Source organism: Triturus cristatus, chromosome 7 (assembly GCF_964204655.1).
Source record: "Triturus cristatus chromosome 7, aTriCri1.1, whole genome shotgun sequence".
NCBI classification, from domain to species: domain Eukaryota; kingdom Metazoa; phylum Chordata; class Amphibia; order Caudata; family Salamandridae; genus Triturus; species Triturus cristatus.
This window is the reverse complement of record NC_140590.1, coordinates 519,602,252-519,621,845: the sequence shown is the minus strand read 5'-3', so window position 1 is coordinate 519,621,845 and position 19,594 is coordinate 519,602,252. Positions and strand designations below refer to the sequence as shown.

General features: G+C 44.5%; 1 protein-coding gene across 9 annotated transcripts in view; it reads right to left on the bottom strand.

The window, feature by feature from the left end:
- Nucleotides 1-19,594, bottom strand: part of TNRC6C (trinucleotide repeat containing adaptor 6C) — an 854,353-nt gene that overhangs the window by 37,483 nt on the left and 797,276 nt on the right. For all 9 annotated transcript variants that reach the window (XM_085616884.1, XM_085616886.1, XM_085616885.1 and 6 more), the window contains one exon: nt 13,814-13,884. In XM_085616884.1, the coding sequence (XP_085473010.1) occupies nt 13,814-13,884 (71 nt within the window). The remainder of the gene's footprint in view (nt 1-13,813; nt 13,885-19,594) is intronic.

Here is a 19,594-nt window from a genome sequence, read left to right as displayed (position 1 = left end):
ACCATGAAGCCAACGACGAACGTGGAGTTGACAGACGCCACCTACAGATGCGCAGGGGTACTGCTGTAGAAAAAATTCTCTGGATCCAGTCTGACGCCCGGGGAGAATTCGAAGGTGAGGAATCCATAACTAATAGCCTCTTCCAGATGGTTCCTTCATTAGATGTGGTAGCGCCATGTTTAGATTACACATGGGTGCAGGTGGTGCTTGTGGGGGGTGCTATCCTCTTTGCTCCCTTCAGGGAGCTTTGGAGGACTGGTGTAGGGAAGAAACTCCTCTGTCCCCTAGTATATGTCACTATGGCTGCCACAGACACCTCAAGTGATGTGCAGTTAAGGTTATCATTTAGAAGGCAGGTAAGGTGCATAATCAATCACTAACATCCCTGGTTTTACTGTACTTCACCTTTTCCTTGTCACACCAGTAAACAACTCTGTCTCACTTCACCATATATCACTTTTGTGTACTTGGGTTTTCTGGCTTTAATTAGGATCTCCATGTTTATTTGTGAATGACCACGGAATAAGAATTCTAAGTCCTTAGGAGTCAAGTCGCTAGGTAGAGGCTGGCTGGCTCTGGGTGGCAGACCAGTTTCTCTTGCATTGTCAGCAGGTCTTGTGCGGTTGGTATCTTTATTACCCAGTGTGAGGTTTCAATTAGGTACCGAGAACTACATCTGTGTTGCTCACTGTGAGGCTATTAAGATTTGAATCATTGGCAATTGCTTGCACTTGCTTATCACACATGGCATTAGAGGTATTAGGGGAAGTGCGTATACAAATTTCCCTCATTAGTCTATTGATAGGGTACTCCCCAGGACAAGTGGTGTGTCACCTGGATGTGAAGTCTTAGTTTTTGCATTTGTTTGTATACTACCGTAAGCCATCATGCCCATTGATTTCATTAAGTCCTCACTGTCAGAAGTTATCTTTTTGGTACTGAAGAGTTTGCACTGCTAATGCCAGGACTGTCTTAAATGCTTTTGCCTCTTTTGAGTTTAGTCTTGCACCCAGCAAAACTTTATCTTGCCCCAGGAATGATTTTTCTAGATTTATCGTGGAGCGATAGGTATTCACATCACTGTCTAAATGCAAGCTTGCCTTTACCAGCCTACCATCTAGGTATGCCTATACATATATTCTCATTGATCCTAAGTGTGCTTTGAGAGAAAATGAAGTTTCTTATATAGTGTGATTGTGAGACCTAACTGCAAAATTAACTCACAAACGTGTCTTAAGTCCAGTCGGGCTTCTCTGTAAAACCTTAGGTCAATACTGGGTAGCTATGGCTTTGAGCAGTCAGACTTTAACAAAAGGACAAATGCAAAGCATTTAGAAGCACCAAAATAATTTAATAAGAAGGAAATATGACATGAAGGAAATTCAACACCAATTTATAAAAGTAGATCCAGAGATAAATGACTGCTTTTCAATCAAAATCCAAACGAGCATTGGCAACTACTGCGGTTAGTGGTTATCTTGCGGTCAAATTAGTCTCCAATCCAGTTCCAGGCTTAATGGGAAAACCACCATAGACTTCAAAGGAACTGCCCTGATCCAAAGGATACCGAAGTTGCTGATCCGGTCGACGGGGGTCTTGCTGGGGCCACCCTTAGGTCCATGAGCACAGTGGGGTAACTTTGCCCACTGAGGTCGATGTCCCTCAAAACTCAGGTGAAGGCCAGACAAAAACCAATTGCCAGTGGCCTTCTGGTATTCGGTTACAGCGAAACCAGCTTTTTTGGCCCTGGAGCTGTAACGTGAAGTCAGTCCTTCGGTCTTCTCACCAGTACTGAAGTGATTGGAGGTCTGGGTGCCACTTGTATGCCCACGACCTTCCCTCAAGGGATGCAGAGACTACTAGCCAATGGGCTACCAGTCCCCTCCCACCTGATGACTTCCTGAAATGTGTGTAGCATCTAGCTATCACAGAGTGCAATAATATGCCCACTCCCAAGATGGCAGAACCATTCTCTCGGTGTGTGGAGCTTGGTAGCTCACCCTAGAGGTGTGGCTACCTGAGGGCTACACACCCACAGGGAAACTGGTTGGGCACTGTTGTCCCTCTCTGTCCCCGAAAAGGCATCCCCTCTCGTGTGTGTTCAATATTTGCCTTTGAAGTTCACTTTTGAAACTACACCACACTGTTTGGCTTAATGACAGAGGAGAGGTAACACCTCTTTGAACAGCAGGCCTCTATTGTGTCCTTTACTGGGTGTCGTTTACATCTCTTCCCAGGAGGGCAGAAGCTGGTCTCATGGCCAGCAAATGTAAATGGCCACTGGAAAGCTTGGGCAACAGAGTGGTAATTTCTAGAGTTGCCTTATACTCAAATGTTACATTAAATTTGATTTGGGCATCAAGTCGGTTTAACGTAACAATTCTTTTGATACCTTAGTCCCATTCAGAATTTAGCACAGCTAAGCTGTTGGTGTGTGGTTTAAAACAGTCACAGTGTTTTAATTTGCCACACTCGCAGTGACAATAGTTGATGCAGCCCGTAAGGGACACCAATGTACTGGCCCGAGTACCCCTAGTACACATATACTATGGACCTATAAGTAAGTTAACATGCCAATTGATTATAAGCTAATTAAACATGCACTTTTAAGGGTCAGAGCACTGGCACTTATGTCTGCTTAGCACTTTCAGAGTAAAAAAAACTGCATCATCAGTCCAAACGTTTGGGGCTGATCATGCAAAAAGAGGCATTTCGCCCCTCCCTCCAGATGAAAGGTGCTAAGCAACTAACCTAAACATTGGTAGTTATCATCAAAGTGAAAGAACCTGAAAATGCCATCGTCATTGGCATGGTCAATGTGTTTCACTGTGAAGTCCATATCCTGTAGAGAAATTTACATAGTCAACAGTTCGGGGCTCTCTTCTCATCTGCATAAGCCACTGGAGAGGTCTGTGATAAGTCTGAATTCTGAAGTGAGTACCAAACAGGTAGGGCCTCGGCTTCTTCAGGAACCAAACCACACTAAGACTTCTAGCTCAATGGCACTCCTATGCTGCTCTCTAAGGTGAAGTCGCCTACTAATAAAGGCAACTAGCTGATTCTGACCCTCATCATTTAATTGTACCAGCACCTCCCCAAATCCATGTTCAGAAGCATCTGCCCCAACAATAAACTCTAGCTTCCTTGAGGGGGTCAAAGGCCTTTTGACACTACTCAGTCCAGAAAACCTTTCTGGGTTGCTTCATGGACGTTCTCTCAATGGTGCCACAATGGTACCATAACCTTTAACAAACCTTCTCTGGTTCCCAGCCAAGCCTAAAAAATGTTCTGATTTAGGGCAGTTTCTTAGGAACCTCCCAGGTCAGAATGGTCTAGATCTTGGTCTGGAGAGGTTGTACATGGCCTCCACCTACTTGGTGGGCCAAGTACACTACTGAACCTTGCTCTATCTGGCACTAACTTTTTTTTTCTTCAATTTTCTTTATTAGTTTTCAATCATACAATACAATGGAAGCATTTATGCACAAGCAGTCGGTTCAACATCAATAGTGCAAATCCGCAGACTCCCATGTTATTAGACTACAACAATGTAATACAACAAGGCACAATACAGTATCGTCATAGAAACCAATGTACAATTGACATCACATTAGGACTGCACAGGGGACTTCAGATATCAAGCATTGTCGGTGATTCGTTACACATTCGTGGCTTACTTATGCTATGTTTCCGTAGCTATGGTAGGTTGCAAACGCATGCATATATGGCATGTCTGGGCGTGCCAGGATGAAGTACATATGCTTAGGGATAATGCCACCATCACTCGCAAGGTAAGCATATACATAGTAATGGTGCGCTCTCTTGTGACCCTTTAGGATGCGGGCGCCTCAGTTTCAGTAGCCGGATACTCGCGTGGGTGCGTCAAAAGGCAGCATGTCAGAGGACTCCAAATATCTCTGGGCCTGGAGGTTCTGGGCAACAGTTCCGCATAAGTGGTGAGTTGCTCCTGACAAAAAACTAAAACATCGAGCAAGATCTTGCATTTGGGTGCCCTTCCCCTGCCCCAGCGGCAAGCCACCCGTCTCTTGGCCATGAGCAGTGCAAGGGCTACATATTTACGATGTGCTGCCTGTATTGGTTTGACGTAACCCAACAAGGCCAGCAGCGGCGTAGGTTCAATGTGGGTGCCTATCATCAGTTTCAAGGCTGCAAAGACCTGACTCCAGTAGTCATGCACTCCTGGACACTCCCAGGACAGATGCAGAAAGTCAGCTCCCGGTGCCTGGCATTTTTCACATCTGTCTGAGTCCCGTAGTTTGTATCTGTGCATCCGGGCTGGGGTGTAATACAACCGATGGAGAAACTTATAGTGTGTTATACGTAGCCTGCTGCTGCCCGAGACCTGTTCAGTCTGCAAGCAGCAGTATTCCCATTGCTCATCTGTCAAGTCAAAGCCCATCTCATCACTCCATCGTGTGTGTGAGAGTGTAGTCAGTTCCACTCTTTGTGTATGCACTGTATGGTATATCATGGAGACGAGGCGGTTCGCCGCCCTGTTTTTTAGAATCAATTGTAGTGGAGCAAGCGCTGGGGGTTCAGCCGGAAACTCCGGAGTCAGAGAGCGGACTCCTTGTCTGAGTCGTATATATAAAAAGACATCAAGTGGAGTTTGTTGTATTCCCTGAAAGACATGCTCTGCCATGCAGAATTGGCCCTTGTGGTAAAGGTCCCCCCCCCCAGGTTTTAATGTGAGTTCGTTCCTGGAATTTATGGAAAATTGTCTCTTAGAGAAGGAGCATTTGAGGATGATACGTGAGAGGCAGCAATGAGGAGTAAAGCAGGGGAGCGTTGCCACGCTGTGATTGTACATGTAACAACAGTTGATGTCTTCTCCCTAGACAGTGTGAGTTTGACTGGGACATGGTCTGAGTAGGTTCTGGCCAAGTGCTGTACCTTAAATATAGCTGGCCCCAACCCTCGGTACAGAAACCAGTAATCCAATCGCGCCCATGATGCCGCTTGCGCAGTGTAATGCGCTCTCTCCAGCTTGTGGGGATGGGTGTGCCTCCAGGCATCTATCAGGTAAAAAATAGTCAGCGTGTTTTGCAGAGCGGCACGTGCTTTAGTGTAGTGATGAGGTGCGGGGTGGGACCTGTCAATGGTTGGGTTGCACGTGATATTGAAGTCTCCCCCCCCAGATTATGTCATTGGAGCCTATGTCTAAAATCTTAGCCCATAGTGAGGTGTAAAATTCTGGAGCGTCCACATTTGGCCCATAACAGCAGACCAAGGTGACTGACTCAGATCCCAGTCTCCCCCAGGCCAGACAATACCTTCCTTGCGTGTCCCAATCAGCTCCAGCGAGGCTGAAAGGAGTGTTTTTTTTAGGTGTATGGCCGTTCCCCTTGCATAGAAGGAATAAGAGGAAAAGATTCTATGTTCCACCCATCTGCATGCAAAATTATTGGTATTCTGAGGATTAAAATGAGTTTCCTGTAACATAGCTATGTGTACTTGATGCCTGTCTAAATAGGCCAATATGTGTCGCTTTTCCGTGGATCCCCTAGTCCCCTGATGTTCCACGTGATAATATTCAGTTTCTCGGGATCTCTGTTAGCCATGGACCTGTATGTCTTCCAATAACGGACCTTGTGCCTTTAGGGTGTATCCCAACTCATGGATGCGTGCATAATATAGAGCGATACTTCGCGCCGATTGCACAGAAACTAAAACGCACGCCATAGATACTGGACTATTAAAGAAACCATCGTGCTTTGTTAAAGACATGTGCAAACTTAAACACTCCCCTCCTGTCCCCACCCCACCCACTGAAGCAGCCCCAACTTGCCACATGTGTTCGCCCACCCTCCCTTGCACCTAACAAAACCAAAAAAAGCCAAACATACATCGCAAATTGTATGCAGTTAACAGTAACGGGGGAATCCCATTGGGGGGAACCTCTAGGTGCCAGCACAGGTACACCTCGCCCATAGACGCCATGGCAGATGGAATGGCTGTGCTCTGGGGGGCAGAGGGTGCCTGATGTGTCATTAGAAAGAGCTCAGATTGGCCTACCAGCTGAAACAGATCATGTGTCCTGTAAGGTAGTCCCAGCCGTCAGGCGGCCGTCCCATCTCGTCCCGTCCATCAGGTAACTATGAATATCAGCATAGCGTTCATTATGAGTCATCCTCCGCTCCCACCGAAGATGATTGCTGGGACGATCATGTCAGGATGGTAGGGGTTATGTGCACGCAGCTGCCAAGAAGTCCAGGGCAACAGCAGCGATAATCTCGCGCAGCACTCCACCCACCAGTTCCGATGTCGCAAAGTCCGGTGCAACCCGCCCCGAATTGCAGTCTCCCAAGACAGAGTCTACACTTACTGTGCAGAGAGCTGTCACGGCAGACGATGTGTTAATCCGGCCTCTGACCCCCGGTCCCGTTGTCCGACTCGCGTCACTGGGCCTAGGCTCCCCGTGAGTGGCCGCGGGCTTTCGCAGTTACTGGAGCCGCTCCTGAGCTCCACGCTGCTTCGCCCGCTCCCACGGCAGAATCTTGGCAATGTCGTAGCAGGGACCCAATCTGGCCAATTTTCGACAGCAGAGCCTCAGCAGTTCAAGAGCTATGCCAGGCTGCAACTTAAGCTGTCAGCAGGGCCTCCGCGCAGGATCAATTAAGGATTTGGTCGCCAGGCTGCAGGAGCCTCACGATAGTGCGGCCATCTTGTGTGTGCGCCAACTAGCGCCCCCCTATCTGGCACTTACTTGTCTTGACAGTCAGTCATGGCTACTGCAGGACCTGAAGCACTTCCTTCAGTTGGATTAGGTGCTACTCCCAGGTGGAACAAGAACTGAAACTTTCCAAATCAGAGGGAACTTTGGTCACCAACCTCTGAAAGTGACAGGTGCCTTTTTCGAATCCAGAGCGTATCACTTTAAACTGAAAGTTGCCTTCGGGAGCTGAAAAGGCAGACCTCTCCTTAGCTCCTTGGGTGAGCTCTATCTGCCAGTAACCGAAGTCACGTCAAATATACTTGGGTACTTGGCAACCTCCAACTCGTCTATGAGCTCATCAGCTCTGGGTATGGGGTGAGCACCAGTATTAGTGACTACATTCAGGCATCCATAGTCCACTCAGCACCTCATCTCAGATTTGCCATATTTGTGGTTGGGGCTTGGCCCTAGTACCACTGGCCTGACCCATGGACTAATAGAGGGCTCAATCACCCACAACTCTAGCATCTAAACAACCTCAGCTTTGACCAGATCTGATAACCCATAAATCTTACTTTTGACGGGCAATCTGTCGCCTGTGTCCACATCATGGGTGCACTAAGTTGTCAGATCTGGGGGTCAATGAAAATAGACTAGCAAATTGTTGTAGGAGTCTAGCTATCTTTTTGCTGTTTATCTGTCAGAGTGGATGAGAGAACTTCTTCATCCACACCGAATCATCTTTAACATTGCTTGACAGTAGGACAGCAAATGGTTCACTTTCCTCTTCAGAGTTTGGCGGCCACACCCATAGCATGCCTGTCATAGTACTGTTGAACCTTACAACCAGATAATGTCCTTGGACTTGTAGGTACACCATACTCATTCCACATTGCTTTCAGATAGGCAGACAAAGTTAGTTCACCTATCTGAGATGACTTCCTTAGGGAAATATACTCTGGTGAATCTACCAAGCAGCGCCACAGCTGGAGAAGCCACAGTCCTGAGTGGAATTGCTTCTGGATACGTAGTGGCATGGCTTACTAGGATGAAACTGTTTCCAGATGCAGTTTCTAAGTGAGTCAGGGCACTGGCATGGAGATCTGGTTAGCAAGCCTCAGTGCAATCTCACAATCAAAAATCCAGCAGCATCAGTTCAAAACTTTGGTAGCAATCATGCTAAAAGAGGCATTTCCTTACATGTGGTTACTACAGCTAGACACTTCATGAAGACCCTGGGAGCGGACTTTATCCCAAAAGGTGATACCTTGATCTGAAAATGAACCTTTACTACAACAAATCTGAAGAAACGTTTGTGCCTGTGGTTCATTGGTATGTGCATGTAGGCATCCTCCAGTTTTACAGTGGCATGTAATCTTTCTTCAGGCGTGGTATGATCTCTTGCAGCATAGTCAGTTTAAAAATGCTGTGTCTTTATGTCTCATATTTGCAGGCTGAGGTCTACTAGTGGTCATAAGAACTGATCAGGTTTTGGTATTAGAAAATACACCGAGTATACCCCCTGGTTGACCTCTCTTTAGGGGAGCATTTCTATACCTTGCTTTATCAGAAGTTCTTGTACTTCACTCCGAAGACCAGATAATCAGTCTTTACTGTAAGGTGAAGGATTTTCTGAGCAACTAATGCAATATCCGTATTCTATAATGTCCAGTATTCACTTGTTCAAAGTGATTGACTCAAATTTGTGGAGGAATCTTCCTATTCTTTCCCTTATTGGTGTTGTGTATTTTGAAGTGGGGTCACTTCCCTGAGCACCCCACGCTCTTTGGGGGTCTGTCCTTTTACGCTTGCTCTGTCACAAAAAGACTGTTGCCATATAGAAGGGTATTTTCAGTGTCGTACTACTCTGTGTGAACTGCCCAGCTGGTTGAATGGGGCCTATACAGGTGTTTTATTTAAAAAAGCTATTACACAACAGACTTCTGGTTGGTGCAGTGCCTCTATAAAAGCTAACCCCCCCCCCCCCCCTCCCCCCAATTGCTTTTGCTCTCTCACAGTATTCCTAAATCTGCTGCAGTGCTTTATCCACACAGGTCCAAAAAGATGTTTATTTGTGAAGGTCATTTATGATCAAGGCCAGCACTTCTGCCTTGAACCCCTGAACCTGGTGTATCTTCTTAATGTTGTCCCTGCACACACTTGCATGCCTGCAGTGTCTGCAGCTTTTGGGGCCTATTTGAGGCATATCAGTGTTGAAAGCCTTGGTCACATCCAGAATGGATTATGGGAATGTCGTTTATCTGGGTGCTGACAAAGCAGCGATTCGTCGCCGCAGAGCATCCAAAATGCTGCTGCCCGCCTTCCCTTTCGGCTGCCGAGATTCTCTTCCATCTCTCCCCTGCTCCAGAAACTGCACTGGCTAAGAGTTGACAAACGGATCAAGTTCAAGGCCTTGTGCTACATGTTTCGTACCAGATAAGGTCTCGCTCCCTTCTACATCCAAGCTCTGGTGTCTCCATATGTCCCCACCCGTGAGCTGAGATCAGCCAACCTCGCTCTGTTTGCGGGGCCTAGGTTCCTCAGAGCTCATCTTAAGGGTCGCTCCTTTTCTGTGCTGGGCCCGAAACTCTGGTACGCTATGCCGCTTTCTCTTAATTCCTGTAACTCACTGCTTCAGTTCTGTAAAAACCTAAAAACTTTACTTTTTAGCAGCCCTGATTAAATCCTCCTCGGTTAGATCTTGATGCCTTGCTACTGTCCCCCAACAGCGCCGGGAGACCCTTTGGGGTAGCTGCGCACTCAACAAGCTCTTTAATAATAATAATAATGTAACAAATAATCTTTCCGTCCTGGTTGACAGTCTTGGCCCTTTTTTGAACTCTTCGGGGGGATGTTGTATTACATCTTTAATGTCCTGCCAACGCCGGTGGCCATATTGGTTGACATTCGTGCGGAGTTCGCAATTCTCCACTAAGTGTCTGTTCTGCTGTTCTTTCTAATTTCCTGTCTGCTATTTCCAGTCTCCTACTCTCTGGGGGTGGTCCCGCTGATATAGTATTACTTTTCTTACTGGCTGTAGTTATGATGAGCCAGTCACTAAATTTATCGTTGATCAACAAAGAGTACTAGGAGGAGTGTTAATATTTCTTTTCAACTCTAAGAGTCACTGCTTTCGAGGGGGCTTTCTCCCGAAAAGCAGTCTTCCTTTGGTCGAGGATGCTTGGGAGCACTGGATGGTGCAAATCCTTTTGGGATGGCATGAGGGTTTGGAGAAAGAAGCAGGAATACACTTCTTCCTCATCACGCTTCACATCATAGATGCCTGCTGTTTATGGTAAAATGGGCAACGGTGGAAAGTGACTGATACCCTTGCAACATATGTATAGGAGACCTCCGAATGTGAATGCTTGGGATGTAATGCAGATGGCGCTTAAGAGCAAGAATAATAAGATGCCCCCGTAGGACTGACAGGATACCGCTGATAATGACTTAGCAATGCTTATGTCTCTTGTGGTGTATGTTCATGTAAATTGAAAGCCCACTGGTTCGGACTGATGCCTGAGGATGGCCAACACCTTGTTGTTTAGTGAGAAACTATGCATGTGCTAATGGAATATACTCTATTACACATTAACAGATATATCGGAATGGGGGAGAGACAAATGGAATGGGGGAGCAAGCCTCATTCTGAGGAAATATATTTATTGGACACTGTATAAATAACTATGAAACCATTGAAAACTAAATGGCACATGTCTATTAATGTTGTATGTACAACCCAATTTTAGTTTTAAATATAGTCTTTTCAAAACGTTGTCCGCTGCCCGCTTTTTAAAAAGAGTTGAACACTGCTAGGTCTGGTGGCAATGGCCTCTAATGATACGAGACTACTCCTACCACCAGGAAAGTTGTCGTGCTATCCCCCTCATGTGTGCTCTGTTCTTCAAAGGCTATGTCCTCAACATTGCCTCCTCTGCATTGAAAAACATTCTGTTCCTCTTTGTGTGGTTCACACTTAGTTGAAGGTTTGAGATACTTGTGCTCTTCCTCAATGTCTTTGGACTCTGGTGGCCTTATTGGGATGCAAACACCTTTCAACAACTCATCAGTCTTTTCTCTTCTGCAAGAAATCTGTCATTTTGTCATACAACATTTCTGCAACTGCCTGATGAAAAGGGCATTGCTTGTTGATCCTGGTTCAAAGTGCAGTGGTGTATGGTTTAGTGATTTTTATGTCTACCTGCCGATATTCATAACTTTGGAAAATATTGCACTGCATCGTAAGAACCCACTTCTGAATTTCCAAGAAAGTCTTGCTTAATGCAGCGGCCTTAATACTCCACATCCAGAAAAGTGGACAGCCATGATTGATATATCTAGGCTATTATCCTCTTCAAGGTGCTCTGAACTTCAGGAGACCATATCCTTTACCTTTTGTGAGGCTGTACATCTGCACATAAATTGACCTGCTTATGAGCAATGCGTAGAATGACTTTCAGGTTATAGTTGGGTACACTATTATGAGCTCCAGAGAGTTCGTAATGTAGGTGGAATTTTTACCAGACCCGGTGATCTTACTCTAGAGAACCCATGCCTGAGCCACTAACTGTTAATGAAGTAGGCCCACTGTCATCATAATCTTTGCAGAATACCACCAGGGGGAAAAAGCCTCGTTTATATGAAATTAAGTTCCACATGTAATCTCCAGTTAACTGGTTGCACTATTCCTCCAGGTACTGCTGGAGGGGCTTCATATGAAGATGCACATCTAGCACTATAATGGTACATGATGAACAGGAGTCTGTGGAGAGAGGACATTAGGCCTATCCTAAAATGGCCTAAGTACAACATACATTCCAACACTTTTCTTGGTTAGAACACTGCCTCGCCTCTGAAGAATAGTCTTCCATTTACTGATTTCAGTGAAGCGCCCAAAAACTCAATGACCTACACTGAGACTCCATTTTTCGACCATCTAGATCTTCCTTACCATGTCACTACAAATCCAGCTAACGATCAACATCAAGTCATTCAATGGGGAGGCATTAAAAGTGGAGGTTACAGGAAGCTACCTCTTCAATGTAGCAGCACCATTTGTCACAGAGAAAATCTTCAATCTTGAGTTGCCCACATATATTTGTCATTGATACTCTCCATGGTTCAAATCCCAACTTCATTTACCCTGCAATGAAGAGGACCATGTCTATTTCGGCAAATCTAAAAGGTGAAGAGGAAGATAGCTTACAGTCTCCACAGCAGATGTGCAGTGCTCTTTAGGAGCAGTGGAAATGTCAGCATAAGCACATCTCATTCCTTTGCCTGTTCCTTCCCAAACTGATCCTCCACGACAACGATAGACAACAGGTTTGAAGAAGCCAGGAAAATAAAGAAAGCTGATGAGAGGAACCCGACACGAGAAAAAATGAAGTTAAGATACTACTGACCGACACATGTTTACCCAAGAAACCCACATACTAGGCATAAGGGACCAGCAGATAAGACAACTCCTTCAATGGGTCTCCAGTTCTGAGCCCGCATACCCTCCAAAATGCACTAAGCTAGACTGCATCACACTATCAATGGTAGTGTCATTTCGGGTTGGTGCACTTCTAGTCCAAGCACTCCATCAATCAAGATTTCGATCAATCAGGATTTATCAAGCATAGCTTATCACTGGATAGGGTAAGCAGGTGCTTGCCGGTGCCAGGGGTTAATTCGAACTGCCAGGTCTCGAGGGCCCTTTGCGATTTCGGAAGTGAGGTGATGGTTCGGAGCTGCGAGGGAAGACTGTTTGAAGTCTTTGCTGCGATGTAGGGGAAGGAGCATCCTCCACTTCTGCTTTGATAGATTTTGGGACTGTGGGCCAGTGACAGGGAGGCGGAGCGTAATCTTCGGCAGTTTATGGAAGTTCAAGCGGGAGTTGATGCAAGTGTGTCCTTGGTTGAGTAGAGCCTTGGGTGCATGCAGTTTGAATTGGAATCTCTTCTGTACAGGGAGTCAGTAAAGCTGCTTGAGGTGGGGTGTGATGTGGGTTCTTCGGGTGCGGTCTAGGATGAGTCTGGCTGCAGCTTTCTGTAGGGTTTGAAGTATCTGTATGAGTTGTGTGGCGATGCAGACATAGTCCAGTCAGCTGGTGATGTCATCCTGTGTCACTGTGCGTCTCATATGCGGGAGAAGCCATTTGAGGATCTTACCTAGTGTGCACAGAGTGAAGAAGCTGGCTGAGAAGATTATGTTGATCTGATTTCATGGTGAGTGTGTGGTCAATGATGATTCTGAGATTTCTGGTGTGGTCGGAGGGTGTGGGTCCTAGGTGTGATGGCCACTAAGAGTCGTTCTGTGGGTTGCTGTAGCTGCCAAAGGTCAGTACTGCCATGTTCAGCTTCAGGCAGTTGTTCTCCATCCAGTAGGCAACGCTTGTTATGCATCTGTGGAAGTTGGTAATGGTGGTGGTAGGGTCATCGGTGAGTGAGAGAACGCGTTGAGTGTTTTCTGCGTAGGATATAATGATAAGACGGTGAGGTTTTACGATGTTGGCCAGCGGAGTCATGTATGACTTGAAGAGAGTGGGGCTAAGGGATCAGCCCTGGGGGATACTGCATACAATCTCTGGGGTTCGAAGGTGGTAGGTGGATCTTCTGTGTTCTTCCGGTGAAGAAGGAAATCCATCTGAGCACGTCCCCTTTGATACCAATGTGGAGGTGTCTTTCTATCAGCTTGTGGTGGGATACAGTGTTGAAAGCTCCCAAGAGATCGACGATCAAGGAATCCGTTTCCCCTGGCTAAGGGGTGATACCCCGAAACCAGTCCTAGGATGCTTATTTCCGGTCCAGGTAGGTGTAAGATGCTGCCTATCTAGCTCCATTTCATTCATTAGGTTTAGGTTTTGTTTCCACATGGTTTAGGAGACTAATTCAAAGCTATTGCAATTTGCTTACTTTAGCAGAATGAATCAGCACAATGCTTGTACTGTCAACTGTGATATATAAAAATCATTTTTAGAATACATATTTTCGATTGTAAAATGGCTCCAAATGATCATACGTGGGCAGAACTATTCAAAATTTATGACAAATGAAAACCCAATGACGATGAAGCAGCTGTATATAGTTTTCACATCATACTGCTGCGATCAACAATCAGGTAGGATTCTATACACAATAAAAAAGCATTTACCTGGGGTGTGAGGTTACGCAAGACAAGCCAGCTGCTGCTTCTTCCTGAAGTGTCAGTGCTCCAAGCAGAACCTATAGCAGCACCAAAAAGCAAACAAGTATTTTAATAAAAAGTCAACTCGTTGCCCATGGGCAGAATTACTGACATAAATCAATGTTTCAGCACATTTCACTTGGTGCAGCCCCATTCATAATTTGCATGTCATAATCATAAGAGGATAGGGAACTATTTCTTATGCCCATCAAGACAAAACTGTGGCTCAGCAAGGACTGCTTAAAAAAACAGATTAATTTCTGCCAAGTATTTGCTCTCCTCCACTAACGTGGGGTTTCTACATCCAAGGATGGACACATTCATATCTACTGGCAAAATGTCAAGAAAATCCGTACAGTTTACTTTATAAGTTTTATCACCTTCATTCCCTCTCCTTCAAATAGAAATTGTTAAAGAAAAATCAAGGGCTAAAAATATGGAAAATCAATTTTTTGCAGAGCATGAAACAAATGATGAAATGTTAAAAATTACACAGACACACAAAAAAAATGTAAAGATATAGTTAGGTGTGATAAAAAAAGATGTTTAAAACAACAACCGTAGAAATACACTTAATAAAAAAAACGATACAACTTCACATATGGTCTCACTCATTACATGTTCTATGACATAGTTCATCACTCATGGTATCATCCAACGAGTGTTAGTTTGTTTTTATAGTTTACAGAGTGGCTGGTAACTACCATATTACTTTTCAACCTAATTTTGTATAGCCGTGTCCAGCTAATGGAAGTAAATGTTTACAAAAACGAACGTGTTCCTAATGCATCATAGCTCTGTAGAGGTATTGCACAAGCTATAAATCTTTGCATTTACGAGTAACTCTGGGTGCAGGTGACAGCATGTTCCACTTAAGTTTTTTGGTACTGCAGAAACAGTTTCCAACAGGGCAAAGATTCTACGTACTTCATACTAAGGACTGTAAGCCTTGAGTTATTAGACAGAATCGTCTCAGTGTAAGAATTTCTACTTAAAATAGAAGACTTTGCACTAGGTAGTAACCTATGTACATGTGCTTGTTTTGCTTCAGAAGATGAGCTATCGGTAAAGATTTCAAGACACTGTGAATGATGTAGGTAGTATGATCTTTAGCACCTTCTGACGATTATTTCAAGTGAATAGTTGCTCTAAGGGCAGGTTTTGCATACAGTGTACATTGTGCTTTGTAGTTACTTTATAGTACTCTGTGGTGCATTTCTCATGAGAGTTTCACTGATCTGCAAACAGTGTGATACACAGAAATCTCTCTCCATAGAGTAACCACTGTTTACAGTACCCAATTTTCTACTCATAGCCACTTAATTTCTCGTTGTAAGTTAAGAGCCTGTCAGGGGTTTGATGCAGGTAAAGTGTGTCAGTAATAGGGAATTAGTTATGTAATAATGGTTGAATATCTTGAGGGACTTGGTTTTCCCAGAACAGTTGTAGGCAGATTGAACACAGAGTTCAGGATAGGTTACCCTTCATCTGTGGTTCACAGTCAACATGAACTCAGCTACTCATGAAGTGTATGATATTGGGTCAATGTTACAAATAACACAAGCTTGCGTTACCTATGGGTGTTGTATGTACGGAAGCAGTAAAGACACTTCATATTATTTTGTGCACTTACTTTCATAGCTTTAATGGTATACCCATTTAAAGAAAAATGTGTACAAAAGAAGCTTGGATGATGTGACCAGTGATGTCATCAGTTGTCATTTCAGATGTCATGAACATATCATGAGTGATGTCATATGTGAGGTCATAATCAGTGCATGGCGGGGACGCATGCTATAGTTAGCTCTGCTAAATATAACTGGTGAATTTCTGTATTTTTGTTAGTTAAAAACGTTAATGTAGTCACCCACAATTTCACCTCAATATAACTTTACTTCAACCTTTGTTCAGTGGTTTTCCCTTATGAGGTAGAGCAAAGGCAACAAGACGTTTTGCAAAAAATATTTTGTTCTATCAATATAATACAAAAGTGCTCAAGTGTATGAAGAGCTCTTTCTGCTACTGAATCAGGTAGACGGAAGAAAACAGTAACTTAACGATTAATAGGAAAATCAGAGACCACCTTTGAAAGGAATTTTGGGTTTGTACGAACACCACCATTTCTATGAAGTTGGAAGAACGGTTCGTCTAAGGTTAGTGCCTATAGCGCACCAACAAGTTTTAGTCAAGTGATAGCAATTAGAAAGGCAACCTTCCAAGAAAGAAATTAGAATGGACAACTGTGCCGGGGTTCAAAAGGTGGAGGCTTGTGAGAACAATGTTAAAGTTCCAGCCAGGTGAAGGTGGTACCCTGAGTGGGGATATTCTTTTATGACAACAAAGAGAGGGTGAGGGAAAATCACTCTTGTTCCCCCTGGTAAATATTATTAAACAACGAAAGAGTGAATAGGGAAAAGGGGAGAAAGGAGAGCAACAGCGTGGAAAAAACCCAAAAGGATTTGTTAAAAGAACCCTCACTCACCAACCTAGTTGGTGATATGCTTCATCAACGGGTTCCCACCAAGGAGGCCGAATGCCTCCCTGGTGTACTGCGACGCCTGAATTACAGCGGAGCTGGTTTTTGATGGGAAGGTGGGTGTGAATTTAAAAGGTTTATGGTTTTAACCAACAACTAATTTAATCAAGGCAAACAAAAAACCAATAAAAACAGTTGCGACGGACTAGAACTGGTTGGTTAGGATAACCAAAGCTCGTCCGATTTTAATTAGTGAGAAAGAAAAATGGTCGACATGTTTCTGCTTGTCATGCCCAGTTGGCTAAGCATTCTTCAGGACCAGGTGGACCACCACGGCGGTATGCGCACGCTAAGGCGCACCCTAACCTGTGGAGATCAAGTGATAAAACTTACAGTTCTACCGAAAAGCCTTCTTACTATTCCGGGGCTAATAAAGTAGTTCTACCGAAAAGCCTTCTTACTATTCCGGGGCTAATAAAGTTTGTATACAATGTACGACTAACTTCATGGGTCCGAGAGGAGGGTAGTGAGCTATAGTATATCCATGCTCGCACACTCCCGCGATAGACCTGGATCAGTCCTGCTCGGCCCTTTTGGTTTATGCCCACGCTGTTGCTCTCCTTTAGCCCCTTTTCCCTATTCACTCTTTCGTTGTTTAATGATATTCTTTTATGGCCTTCCATAAAGGATTTAATTACTGGTACTTTGAATAAGGAATTTTTTTTGTCTGTTTTGAAGATATGCAGCTAATGCTGCAAGATGCAGTCGAATAGATGTGTAGGCTAGGACTGCCCGCTGTAGATCCAAAAGATAACAAATAATATGTTGTATAAATGCATCTGGCAGATCAATTGTGTAATTATTAGAATATATCAAAAACCTTTTCCACTATGCCCTAGTGGTAGGTGTTCTTGCTTCCATAAGAACTATCATACAATCTGGTAGTAGGTTTTGGTATTTAAATTCTATCTGGGTGTCTTATTTCTCCATGGTTCTGTGTGAGGTTTGAAGTGAGGTGAAGCTTCTGGTGTGGAACTATTGACAGTTCTAGTAGTGTGATGAACCATGGTTGCAAGCCCACGTGGGAGCAACTAGAATTAGTGTGAGAGGTGTCTGCCTGAGCTTCCGAACCAGAAATGGAAGGAGAGGGAGAGGCAGAAAAGCGTAAGCAAATATACCTGACCAGTTCATCCAAAGGCACTGCCTTTGGATAGAGGGTGTGGGAACCTGGAGGCAAAGTCTGGGCATTTTGTGTTCTCTACTGTCGCAAAGAGATCTGTTTGTGGAAACCCACATTTTTGGAAGGAGAAAACTTGAGGGTGAAGTTCCCACTCGTGGACATGTTGCCACATCCTGCGGAGGAGATTGGCAAAGTCATTGTCTGTCCCTGGAAAGTGTTCTGCTCTAGGTTGGAAATTGTGATGAATAGCCCAACGCCAAAAGGTCTGAGAGAGGCATGACAGTTGTACGGAGGGTGTCCTTCCCCTATTTTTGTACATAGTACATTGTTGTCATATTGTGTGTCCTGACTAGGACAGCTTACCCAATCAGGTGAGGTAGAAATGCTTTCAACGCCAGCTGAACTGCTTACAGCTCTAGGTAGTTGATGTGAAAGTTCTGTTTGGTGGTCCAGAGACCCTGAACTGTTAAGCGTTGTAAATGTGCAACCCACCCTGTGAGAGATGAGTCAGTTGTGAGCACGATCTGTGGAATATGGTCGATAACGGCTGCCCCTTTGATTTTGTGTGTTCTACCACTGCAGAGAGCGATGAGTGCGGCTGTCTACCAACACCAGATCTTTTAGCTGACCCTGTGATTGATTCTACTGACATGCTAAGCATTCTTGCAGAGGACGCATATTTAGTCTTGCATAAGGCACTATTACAATGCATGATGCCATCATCCCTAGTAATTGCAGCAAGGTCCTGACTGGGAGATATTGGTTGTTTTGGAACTGTTGAACCAGTGTTGGAAAATTGTATAATCTGGCTGTATTGGGATATGCTAGAGCCATTTAAGAGTTTAGGATAGCTCTTAGAAATGGTTGCAGTTGTGAAGGTTGAAGATGGGATTTTTGTGCTTTGACTGTAAATCCCAAATGATGTAGAAAGTTTATGGTAGTTTGAGAATGTTGTAAACACTTAGATTTTTGTTGGCTTTTCTGGGCCAATCGTCTAGGTATGTAAAGTCATGAATTTGTTGTCTTCGTAGATGAGTTGCTACTACTGCTAGGCATTTGGTGAACACTCTGGGTGCCGCTGTTACTCCGAATGGTAGTACTTTGAACTGGTAATGCTTTTGTCCTATTACAAATCTGAGGTATTTGCGATGTGCTGCGTGAATGGGAATGTGACAGTATGCATCCTTCAAGTCCAGTATTGACAAAGTTGCCTTGTTGCAAAAGCAGCAGCACCTGCTGAAGTGTGACCATATGAAAACAAGTTACTTACCTGTAACTGTAGTTCTCCAGTATTGGACCTTTCATAGATTCACATGCCTGAATCATTCCCCGTCGTCGAGACGGGAGTCTCCGGTACATAAAAAAGCTTTGCTTAGTATCATAGCAAACAGAAAAAAGGCCTAGGCCCATTTTCCTTTGCAACCCATAACCTTCGTTATGTAAAAAAAGGACTAAACCAGTCCCTGAGCCAATCAGAGCCTCTCACCCTCTAGAACACTCCTGAGAGAACCTTCTGCCCTCAGATTTTCGTGCACTTGTGCAATAACACTCTTTGTGCTAAATCCGAGGTGAGCCTCTCAGGGGAGGAGGGTGGGTTGCATGTGAATCTATGAAAGGTCCAATACTGGAGAACTACAGTTACAGGTAAGTAACTTGTTTTCTTACTCCAGTATTGGAGCCTTTCATAGATTCACATGCCTGAATCAGAATAGCGAGCAGTAAATAAATGCACATTTTTTGTTACCTAGAAAGTGAATCCAGGAAACATATACAGTGTGATAAAAATGGTATCTGTAAACCAAATTCCACCTCTCAAAATTTCTTTGCAAATGGTAATACAATAAACAACCATAAAATGTGCCAACGTACATAACAAAGGAAGGAGGGATGGTAAAGATGGCTCACCGTTACTGGATAAGGTTCCTCAGCACCGCTTCTCCCACTGCCACATCTCTCTCTGTGGCTGCATCCAAGCAGTAATGCCTGGTGAAGGTGTGTGTACTCGTCCAGGTCGCCGCCCTGCAGATATCCTGGATCGGTACTCCTGCAAATAGAGCAGTAGAGGTGGAGACTGCTCTTGTAGAATGAGCCC